This window comes from Mustela nivalis (genome assembly GCF_964662115.1).
Source record: "Mustela nivalis genome assembly, chromosome: 16".
Lineage (NCBI taxonomy): Eukaryota > Metazoa > Chordata > Mammalia > Carnivora > Mustelidae > Mustela > Mustela nivalis.
This window is the reverse complement of record NC_139035.1, coordinates 65,703,203-65,714,583: the sequence shown is the minus strand read 5'-3', so window position 1 is coordinate 65,714,583 and position 11,381 is coordinate 65,703,203. Positions and strand designations below refer to the sequence as shown.

At 50.0% G+C, this 11,381-nt stretch overlaps 1 protein-coding gene across 2 annotated transcripts; it reads left to right on the top strand.

Annotated features, from left to right (window-relative positions):
* Positions 1-6,397: 6,397 nt before the first annotated feature.
* LOC309850019 (T-cell surface glycoprotein CD1b-like) lies at positions 6,398-10,038 on the top strand. Of its 2 annotated transcripts, none has more exons than XM_082703125.1 (6): positions 6,398-6,777; positions 6,973-7,239; positions 7,901-8,179; positions 8,392-8,670; positions 8,995-9,088; positions 9,748-10,038. In XM_082703125.1, exons 1-6 carry the CDS (start codon positions 6,663-6,665, stop codon positions 9,767-9,769), a joined length of 1,056 nt encoding a protein of 351 aa, XP_082559251.1. In that variant the 5' UTR covers positions 6,398-6,662; the 3' UTR covers positions 9,770-10,038. The 2 variants fall into 2 exon arrangements, with proteins under 2 accessions (XP_082559251.1, XP_082559252.1); XM_082703126.1 differs by having other exon boundaries at positions 6,400-6,714.
* Positions 10,039-11,381: the final 1,343 nt, after the last annotated feature.

Here is an 11,381-nt window from a genome sequence, read left to right as displayed (position 1 = left end):
AGTGGCTCAAGCCAGGGTTTCGCAAAAATAGAATCTGTGTGCTGAGGGGCCCCCCCTTCCCATGAAAGCCAAAGGCCCTGGAACAGAACGGCGGAGAGCCTTTTTTTAATCCCCCGCATTAAAATGATGGCTAAGTTCATTCAAGCTTTAGTAGTCTTGGTTTCTGGGCTTTTTAAGCAGCAAACTTTTTTTTTAAAGAATAAATACTGTGCAGAATCCCAGGTAGACTGAGAGGCCAGCCAACTTCAACAAGGCTGCAGAGAGCAGTTGGTGGCCACGGGGCTGCGCGAGTAGCTCCAGGGCAAGTCTGAGCACAGAGGGCAACATCTGGGGGCCCAGTCACCCATCAGCGTCATGTGGAAACCAGACCAAGCTTTAGTAGTCAGCAGAAATCTGGGCTCTGAAGAGTCACAGACACCCCCGCCCCTCCAGGTTATTTACGGTAGTGGCCGCTGGATAAATGTGATATCGTGGGAAATGCGGGAGCAACGATGTGCGTGGTGCTCCCCGGGGGCAGCTTGCGGCAGGAGCGGCGCCCAGCGTCGCAGCCCCCACGCGGGACGGTCACGCACAGGACCCGGGGTGAAGGTGCTGGGGGCGGGCGATTCCGTGTTCCATGGATAACAGCAGGAAGGAAAGGCAGAACGGTAAGGTGTAGGCACCGCATTGGGAAACATCCCCTCCAGACATTGTGCTAATAATACCTTAAGAGCCTGCGAGCCTGGAAGGATTGAGAAATTCTAAAGAAGTAAGCAAAAACAAGCAAAAAGAGAGGGTGGGAGGTGTCGAAGATGCGAGAGCTCCTTGTGGGTGTCGATGGGTCCTCTCTGTCCCCAAGGGCATCTTCCCACTTACATGGACTGGAAAGGCCTGTGTCAAGGACAAGAGCGTCTTGTGGTCCTTCCTAGCACCAACACTCAGCAGCTCCTGGGGTCACAGATGTCACAAACGCAGAGATCCCTGGGCAGCCTGACAAGGTGGTTTCGGGGGTCCAACTGGGTTGTCAAGGAGTCTACAGCCATCTTGCAACTCACACCAGTGCCCAACCTGCCAACATGAACTGAGAGCCTGCCTGGGCCTTGCTGACCCCATGATCCTCCTGGATAAGGACATGGTCTCCAGTACGTAAAGGAGGAACAAGGCGCCTTTGCTTAATTTCTGGAAAGGTGGCCTTGTGACAGCAGACTTTTCCGGACACAGTGAGGTCCAGTCCTTGCACCTGCCACATTCCCTCAGGGTGACAGCCACTCATCACAATGGTCTTGCTGGTCTGGTTTCCACATGACGCTGATGGGTGACTGGGCCCCCAGATGCTGCCCTCTGTGCTCAGACTTGCCCTGGAGCCACTCGCGCAGCCCCGTGGCCACCAACTGCTCTCTGCAGCCTTATTGAAGTTGGGTGGCCTCTCCGTCTACCTGGGATTCTGCACAGTATTTATTCTTTAAAAAAAAAGTTCGCTGCTTAAAAAGCCCAGAAACCAAGACTAAGCTGGGTCTTTACTTTCCCATTACAAGAGACCAGAGAGCCGTGGGGAGATGCCTGATTCTAGTTTGGGGCAGGGAGCTTCTGATGAAGTTCTAGAACATAGGGTGAGGTTCAGTGGGACAAGGTCTGGAGCCTATGGCTAAGAAAGAATTCTTAAGACATCTCTGGTGCAAAAAAGTGGTTTATTAAAGCGTGGGGACAGAACCCATGGGCAGGAAGAGCTGCTGCCCCAGGGATGTGAGGGATGGTCTATCACATACTTGTAAATTGGGAAGGGGATTAGGGATGGCTAAGTCTCTAAGGAATTTTGGAAGCAAGGTTTCTAGGACCTGGAGGGGCTAGCTATTGTTTGGGGAAAATGTTATTTATTATCAGTAATAAAATGTCTATCAATGGGTCATATGCTTGGGAATGATTGTCGACACTTTCTTGGAGGTTTAGAGATCAAGTTTCCTAAAGGAATTGTTCAAGTAGACTTACAGGATCCTGGTTGGGGGTAGGGGGGGTCGGTCAGGCTAGGATTGCCCTTTGCCCTTAGAAAAGCCTTAAGGTGGGGGTAGTTGAGTCCCTAGAGGAGAGTCACTCTGGCTGTTTTAAGGGCTTGTCTGTACGTGAGGAAATTTAATAATTTTTCTTCTGCCTCTGTTTCCCTCATCACTCTTACTGGAGTCTGGAACAGCTCTGCTGCCCCACAAACAGATGGAGAGCTCAGCGAGGCAGGGGTGTTGTGAATTCAGAAGCAGGCTGACTTAGAAAGGATCCCTTATGCTCCACAAGTAAGCAAAACCATATGATAGTTGACTTTCTCTGTTTGACTAATTTCACTCAGCATGATCTCCTCCAGTCCTGTCCATGAAGGACATTAAGAGAAGGAAAGAAAAGTGAATTAGGGGAAATCAAAGGGGAGAGGAGCCATGAGAGACTGTGGACTCTGGGAAACAAACTGAGGGTTTTGGAGAGGAAGGCACGGGGAGGTGGGTGAGCCCGGTGGTGGGTACTAAGGAGGGCACGGGTTGCATGAAGCACAGGGTGTAGTGCCTAAACAATGAATTTTGGAACACTAAAAAAAATTAAATTAAATTAAGATGTTAAAAAATAAAAATAAATAGCGCCTGGGTGGCTCAGTGAGTTAAAGCCTCTGCCTTTCGCTCAGGTCATGGTCTCAGGGTCCTGGGATCGAGCCTCGCATCGGGCTCTCTGCTCAGTGGGGAGCCTGCTTTCCTCTCTCTCTCTCTGCCTGCCTCTCTGCCTACTTGTGATCTCTCTTTCTGTCAAATAAATAAATAAAATCTTTAAAAAAATAAAAAATAAATAAAAATAACTGATAACATTATATCAGGGCATATCAGGCGTTAAAAAAAAAAAAAAAGGAAACAATCCCAAATCAAGATGGGACAATTAGAGCCTCAGCAGAAGCAATGGCTAGGATAAAGCCAAGCATTTCAAATACACCGACATCCCTGCACTTGCAGCAGGAAACGTAATTCATTGGTCACTCGGAAAGCTAAGCAAACAGTTCGTTCTCTTGAAGACTGGCAAATAAACGGAAAAGACCAAGCATTTATTCTGTCTTTGGCTATCTCAGCATAACGAGACAGTTATTTAGGAGAATATATCCTTTTAGAAATACTTTAACTAATAAAGAAGGTGGAATACCTTTGCGTATCCCCTGGAGAAATACCAGATGTAGGCCAGGTGGTGTCAAGGTGTACCGGGGAGCTCCTGACCGCCGCCCAGAGGCTCCATGAGTTCAAGACCATTCTTATGACAATACCACGACGATGGTTTAGTGTGTGTTGTTCTCCAGAGACTGTAGGCATGTCATATGGCATCAGACGGTATTTGGAAGCAGTTATAAAATATAGCTGCCTTCTAGCAAGTCAAATATTAAAGAGAATGGCAGCTGCAAAGCCGCTATTATCACTATTTTCTTAAATTTATTTTTTATTTATTCTCAGCAGAAGAGTATTCATTATTTTTTCAGCACACCCAGTGCTCCATGCAACACGTGCCCTCTGTAATACCCACCACCTGGAACCCCAACCTCCCACACCCCCCCCCCACCACTTCAAACCCCTCAGATTGTTTTTCAGAGTCCATAGTCTCTCATGGTTCACCTCCCCTTCCAATTTCCCCCAACTATATTTTTTTAAAATGCACATTCAGTTTATTTTCATTTTAAGTTAGTAAATAAACACACATTTTATTTTATTTTTTTTTAAGATTTTATTTATTTATTTGACAGAGAGAGAGAGAGAGATCACAAGTAGGCAGAGAGGCAGGCAGGGTGGAGGGGGAAGCAGGCTCCCCGCTGAGCAGAGAACCCAATGCGGGGCTGGATCCCAGGACCCTGAGACTGTTGGGGCCAATTCCACGTTAAAACCTGTTAAACCCCTAGGGCCTGCCCGGGCCTACTTAACCATAGGAACTCCATGTTGCCTAGGTAGCCATTTTGTTGTTTGATAAACGCCTCAGCAGTTACTGATAACGGTTCTGGGTAACCGTTACTAAAACACACCCAAAACAAGGCCAGATGGTGGAAACATCCAATCAGCCACAGCCACATACGTAGAGGTCTGCGGTTGTGCCCTATAAAACTAGCTTGTAAGACCGAGGGGTTGCCACTCTCTTTGGAGGCGGGCCTGGCCGGTCAGTCTGACTACTAATGCTTGGCATAAAATAAAGCTTTGCATGACTTTCACTTTGTCTCATTCTCGTTCCTTTGATAACGGACCCAACAAGACCACGACCCGAGCCAAAGGCCCAGGCTTAACCCACTGAGCCACCCAAATGCCCCAGTAAATAAACACATAATTTAAAAATGTATTCGTTTTTCCTTCTAATACAGTGACTGCAGAAATCTCACGTTTGGCTCCAAGATGTTTATCTTCTTTGCTTTGGGCGTAGAATTTGAGGGTTATATTTCTATTGTGGGGATCTTGGAGGACTGAGAGGTAAGTTTTCACCTGTGAATCCTGTTCTCTCTCCTTTTCACCAGCAAAGGCAGGACCCCGTCATCTGAGCTTCCTGACTGGAGGACACTGGGTGTCCAGAGGTCCATGTCCCCTCAGGCTTTTGTTTGGGAGCCACGGGCCATTTGGGGAGGAGAATTTATAGCCCGAGTGTGGAGAAGCTGTGTCACAGCCAAGCTCTGTGTGTACCTCTTGCAGGGACGCCTGAGGTCTGCTTTGCATGGAGCAGGGGTGGTGGGGGTGAGAGGGGCAGCATACAGTGGGGAGGAGAGGGGGGTGGCAGAAGCACCTGTTAGGTGCCTGGCCCTGGAATGAGGCTGAAGTTCTCAGGCTCCCCGTGAGTGTGCACCAGGATGCTGAGGGCAGGCGCTCACAGGATGCAGCAGCATCCTTTCCCAGCCCAGCTGCCCTGCCTCCCCGTGCTGCCCCGTGGCTCTCAGGGGGGGATCTGTCCTGCGGGAGAACCCGTCTGCTCACTGTGCTCACACACCACTAAGTTTTAACACCTGTGCATGCCAGCGAACCAACAGCACACCCAGCAGAGTCTTGGGTGCTCTACTCAGGCTCAAGGCTCGCAGAGAAAAGAAAAATGACAATGTTGACAGTAAATAATATTAAGTCTCTGCTGTCACTGGCTGTGACCCAAAGAGCGAATGAGCTTATAAGAGGAATTGGATTCCCGGAATATTGCCCTGGCTCACATATGTTGCGATCAGTCTTGGATAAAGACCACTCTTAATATCGTGAACCATTCATTTCCAGGCATAGAGATCGTTAAAATCCTCATTTTGCATTTTTTATCTACGTAAATGGATCATCTTGGTGAAGGCCCCTGTGCTTGGATGATACTACCACCTTCTGCTAGATGATATGTAGATCTATGCAAATTTGTCATTTCTTCCCGACTGGAGAAAATCCAGGGATTCTCTTTACAGCTAACATTGATTAGGGACCTAATAGTCCACTCAGCAATGCTCTATATATTGTTACAACGTGCGAAGGGCATTCTCAGAGAAGACAGGATGGCATCTTAGGACAAACACCTCTAAACTTTTGGTGAGAAGTGACAAGCTCCTGGGTCACCTCGGGATCTTTCATTTGGTGTCAGAAAGGCCGAAATGCAGATCGAGGTTGGAGAGAGACTCTATTGCTTGTGAACCTTCTAGAGAAATCTATCTTTTTTTTTTTTTTAAAGATTTTATTTATTTATTTGACAGAGAGAAATCACAAGTAGATGGAGAGGCAGGCAGAGAGAGAGAGAGAGGGAAGCAGGCTTCCTGCCGAGCAGAGAGCCCGATGCGGGACTCGATCCCAGGACCCTGAGATCATGACCTGAGCCGAAGGCAGCGGTTTAACCCACTGAGCCACCCAGGCGCCCGAGAAATCTATCTTTGATGCTTTAGGTTCTCCAGGCCTCAAAAAGACTTGTTACTCCAAGCTCCAAAGCTAGAGAGCTACTGAAAAGAAGACCATATGCCAGTAGAAAATGTCACTTTCACTGTCACAAATGACTGTGGTAGAAGATCAGTTTTGTTGCAGTGTACACGGCAGTGTTGATCCTATTTGATTTGGGGTTTGGGTCTGTAGCACGGCAGTCGGGGTGGTGTCTGCAACACCTTGCCTTCCTGTGAGCGACGGTCAACATACACTCCCCCACCATGAGAACGTGGGTGAGAGGGAGGAGGCAGGGGCATGACATGAGCAACAGGGACAACAGGGACCCTGAGGACACGGGGACTGGGGACGACAGAGGGCCAGTGCGGAGAGACTGGGAAAAGTCTGAGCTGGATGGATAAACCTAAACTTCCTTCCGGGTCAGCGTGAGCTCCGGGAGCTGCCGACGTGACCCTCTTCTTTCGGGGGGTGGAAGGACAGGAGTGGGCTGCTGACGTGACCTGTCAGTGTCGCCGCGGCGCTTCCAAGATAGTAAGTACGAAGGGACTGAGGGTGGGGAAGCAGCTGAAGGCCAGGGAGATAAAAAAGTCAGAGTCACAGTCGGGCTGCAGTGGAAACGAGAGGCGGGTGGGCGGCCCGGGGCCGTTGGAGTGCAGCCCTCCTCCCCTGGCTGGCGTGTGTATAGCTTGCTTCGCTCACAGCCCAAATCTCAGACCTGGAGACCTGCCAGCTGAAGAGGAAGTCCCTGTGGAGCTCTGAGCCGAGCCGCCGAAGCCTGAGACCAGCAGCGGCTCCGAGAGTCTCCGGGAGATGCTGCTCCTGCTGCTCGTGCTGCCCGTGGTTCTCTGCCCGGGCCGTGGCGGTGAGGAAAGTGGGCAACGGGCCACACCAGCTCGGGGACGGGGTCCACATACAGCCCCGGAAGGTCAGGCTTCGCCAGCCCGGCCCACCACCCTCCAGACCGGGGGAGGGGGCCTGAGGCCCTGGGGACCAATGTCTTGGGCTCTGTTGCTCTTCAGACCTTGGGTCTCTTTTCTCTGGATCTTCCCAGTGTCCGTCCTCTCATCGTCCCCCGCTTCTCCCTTTCTCCTCACGTTTCTCACCCTTCCACTCCCCACAGCCTTTCAGGGGCCCACTTCTTACCAGGCCATCCAGATCTCGTCCTTCGCCAACAGCAGCTGGGCCCAGACCCAGGGCTCGGGCTGGGTGGGCGACGTGCAGATTCACGGCTGGGACAGCGCGGCGGACAGGGCCATCTTCCTGAAGTCCTGGTCCAAGGGGAACTTCAGTGATGAAGAGGTGGCGGAGGTGGAGGAGATCATCCAGGTCTACCTCAGCGGCTTCGTCCTGGAAGTGCAGGACCACGCCTCCGAGTTCCAGATGCAGTGTGAGTCCAGTCCCGTGACGCGGGGGGCTCTCACGGACTTTCCTCTCCCCTGCTTCAGGCTACGACTCCCTCTGATCCCCCCTCTCCCCCTCCTCCCACCGACACTTCCTGCATCACCCAGCTGCACGCACACACTTCTCTGGAGAAGTTGTACCCCTGACCCCACACCCCCACGGAGCATTCCAGGCTGGTCCTGCTGCTCACCCTCTGCTCTGCCAGGTGAAGGTGACCCTTTGTCACAGCTCCGGGTTGGCTCTTGGGTAACTTGCTTCTCTCAAACCCCAAGCAAGAAGCCCCACTTGTCTTTCCCAATGCCTGAGCGACCTCCTCCTGCAATCCCTCTCTTGGAGCCTCCTGCCTGGCCCTCTTTCCAGTGCATTCCTTTTACTGACCCTGGATGGCTGGCCCCCAGCCTCCACACCCAGCCCCGTCTCCCCTCTGACCTCATACATCATCTCACCTTCTCTATCATTAGTGACCTGCACATGTGCCTCTCCCTGGTTCTCAGCTTCCTGAAAACTCTCAGATTGCTGTGATGAGATTTGGGCTCATCATGTCATGCCTCAGACCTTTTGCGTCACTCAAATCCCAAATCCCAGGTTTTCCCCCTCATCTCTTTCTTCTTTGCTTCTTAGTAACTGTCCACTTTCCTTGTGCCCAGACCCCTTTGAGATCCAGGGCATAGCCGGCTGTCAGCTGCATCCCGGCGGGGGCACCGAGAGCTTCGTGCGGGGGGCTCTGGGAGGACTGGACTTCGTGAGCCTCAAGAATTACTCCTGTGTGCCCGCCCCAGAGGGTGGCAGCAGGGCACAGCGCATCTGTGAGCTCGTTAGTCAGTACAAAGGCATCCGGGACATTGGCGAGAAGCTTCTCTTTGAAACATGCCCTCGGTATCTCCTGGGTGTCCTCGATGCAGGGAAGACAGAACTGCAGAGAAAAGGTTAGTCCCATTCCCCCCTAAGGCTTTTCCCTTTCACTTCCCACCACTTTCCTTAAATTGAAGAGGAGGTACCTATGAAGAGAGGGACTTAATCAATACTCTGGTTTCCAAAGGAGGAGAAGGGGTCACTGTCCAGACTTCTAAGTTTCCAAATCCCTGTCCTCTAGAGTGGAGTCATAATCTGATACTCTCCCTGCTCCTTTCTGCCTCAGTGAAGCCGGAGGCCTGGCTGTCCGCCGGCCGCCCTCCCGGTCCCGGCCGTCTGCTGCTGGTGTGCCACGTCTCCGGCTTCTACCCGAAGCCCGTGTGGGTGATGTGGATGCGGGGTGAGCAGGAGCAGCAGGGCACCCGGCGAGGCGACGTCCTGCCCCACGCGGACGGGACGTGGTATCTCCGAGTGACCCTGGACGTGGCGGCCCGGGAGGCGGCCGGTCTGTCCTGCCGAGTGAGACACAGCAGTCTGGGAGGCCAAGACATCGTCCTCCACTGGGGTGAGAAAGAGCTGGGGCCCAGCTGGGCATGGGGGAGATGGTCCTCAAGCATAGAAGGAGACACTGGCCACAGGTGGGCTTGACCCATGAGAGGGGGCTGGGGAGGGACAAGAGGAGGGATAGAGGGAAGGGAGAAGGATGGAGGAATGGAGGGGGAGGGGGAGGGAGAAGAGGGGGGGAAGGGAGAGGGGAGGAGGGCTAGACAGGGGTGGAGGGACAGAGGGGCATACTCAAGAGTAGGTGACCATCAGGTAGGAAAAGGAAGGCCAGAAGATTCAGAGAATGGGTTTTGAAGTGACATCCTGTGTCCTTCCCAATTTTCAGGAAACCCCATCTCCATTGGCTTGATATCATTGGCAATAGTAGTGCCCCTCTTGATCCTTTTGATTGGTTTTCTCTGTGGGTTTTTGAGACGCTGGTGAGTTTTTGTTTCTCATCTTTTTTGTCTGCCTATCGGTTCCTTCAACCATTGCATCAATCACAACACCTTAGCCTCGGTCTCTCCACCAGACTCTCCCTTTCTTCCCAGTCCTATCTTCCTTACATAAATCTATCGTTTAAATTGTGGTAAACCTATCCTCATAAAACATAAAACCTACCATCTTCACATGCATAGGTTAGAAGTATGATGTACACTCACATTTTGTGCAACCGATTTCTAGAGCTCTTTTCATCTTGAAAAACTAAAAGTCTATACACATTGAACAACGCCTCCACCGTCCCTGCTCCCCAGGCCCCAGCACCCACCAGGCTATGCTCTGTCTCTAGGAATTTGATGACTCTGGAGACTTCATATAATTGAAACCTTTAGGAGTTGTCTTTCTTGACTGGCTTACTTCTCTCAGCACAAGGTCCTCGTGGTTCATCCATGTTGTCCCACATGTCACAATTTCCTTCCTTCTCAAGGCCGAGTAATGACATTCCTTTACACCAAAACAACACACTGTTTATCATTCATCCATTGATGGATGCCTGGGGTTAATTCCGTGTTTTGGCTCTTTGTGAAAAATGTCACTGTGAACATGGCACCACAAGTGTCTATTCTGTAGAGATATTTTTTGCTTGTGTCCTTCACAGGTCATATCAGAGTATCTCATGAACCCTTGTCATGACTCCTCTTCCATCTGGAAGAAGCACCCAGAAGCCTAGAAGCTCAAGCCATCAGCCTCCTATTTCATCAAACAATCCTGCTATTTGATCACGTCGAGCTCCCATAAGATGCAAGATAAATCACTACTTACAACTAGCAGAAAAGTAATAGAAAACCGTCCATTTATTATGAGATAGTATCAATAGTATGGTTGCCCTGATCTACATGTGAGATGTGAAAAAGAATGTATCTTAGAATAAATGGAATATGGTATACAACTTGCGGGTGACGTCTCTTTGGTTTTCTGTTTTAAAGCTTTTTTTGTTCTGCTTCTGCTGAAATGTCCTTTGTCAAAGTAAGCTAGCGATAATCATGCCGTGATGGTTGTATTTGCAGAGCTGCCAAGCATGCTTGCCGCAATGTCTCTGTCTCTGCTTCAATGACTTTCTAACCCTGGAGGCACAGCTGAGATGCTTCTTCCCCCAGGAAGCCTTCCTTAGTGCTACAGTGGAAGTGTGGCATCACGCAGAGATTCTACTTCACTCTGTACCCATGCGTTGAGCTACTTCTGACTTTCTCCCTTTACTTGTGAGTTCCTTGAGAGAAGAGCTTGGCCCAGGTGGATCTCTGGCAAGAGCTCTTCTGTGCATGAGCATTTGCTCACTGAAAATGGTCTGAGTTGATGTAATTGCCATGTTGATGGGCTTTTTTTTTTCAAAGTTTATAGCTTTTCTTCTCCCCAACCCCGTGGTTGATATTCTCAATTTCCCTCTTTCTAAGATATTTCTCAATTACAAAAAAAATACCATGCTCTACTCCTTTCTGCCCTGAAGCCTCCTAGAGAAAATCTCTCGAGTCCTCGCTGTGACCACAGTCCAGCTGCCAAGCTTCTTCTGGATGGGCCCCTGCTTCCCATGTTCCAGTTAGGAGCAGAAGCGGGGTGGAGGAGGGCAAGTAACAGAGCAGGGGGTTAAATACTCCCGTGAAAGACTCAGAGGGATTTAAAAAATATATCTGTGCTGTACCAATTCAGTCATATTTCATTTACATTGATGTTTCATCATTCTTTTGCCTCTTCCATAGTTTTTTAGGATCCCCATTAAAAAAAATTCAAACTCAGTTTTATTAAAACAGCAGGAGGAGGAAGAAGGGGGAAACTTTGAGTGTATTTTTTTATAGAAATTTGGGAAGGGAGGTCAGAATAAGCAGAGACTTTGGAGAAGCCAAAGTATTGGAAGCAATTTTCCCATTCTAGGAGAATGTGAACTTTAGGATTGGAGAAGGTTTGGAGAAATATGTTGCTTCCTCTCTTCTCTGTTAGCACAGCTGGTGACTCTCAGGACGCATTACACTGCACCTTACCTTAGAGCGAGGCACCCTTAGCTATCACCTGGGGCCCCAGTGAGTGTGATTTTTGGAGTGTGGACGATGAATTAGCTGCAGGAATAGTACCTATAAGCTTGCTAGCAACAGAAGTCTTCAGGCCTACCCTAGACCTCTTGAATCAGGAAATGCAGGAATGGGAACCAGAAATCTGTATTTTAAGAAACCTTTCTGCTCGTTCTGATGTACAAATAAGTTTGAGAAACGCTTCTCTAAAGATTTCTCAGCATTGTACTAT

Excerpts from the sequence above, each read along its gene's own strand:
- LOC309850019 (XM_082703125.1), top strand. The coding sequence starts at position 6,663 with ATGCTGCTCCTGCTGCTCGTGCTGCCCGTGGTTCTCTGCCCGGGCCGT. Across the intron at positions 7,240-7,900 it reads CTCCGAGTTCCAGATGCAGT|ACCCCTTTGAGATCCAGGGC; the intron begins GTGAGTCCAGTC and ends CCTTGTGCCCAG. Across the intron at positions 8,671-8,994 it reads AGACATCGTCCTCCACTGGG|GAAACCCCATCTCCATTGGC; the intron begins GTGAGAAAGAGC and ends CCCAATTTTCAG.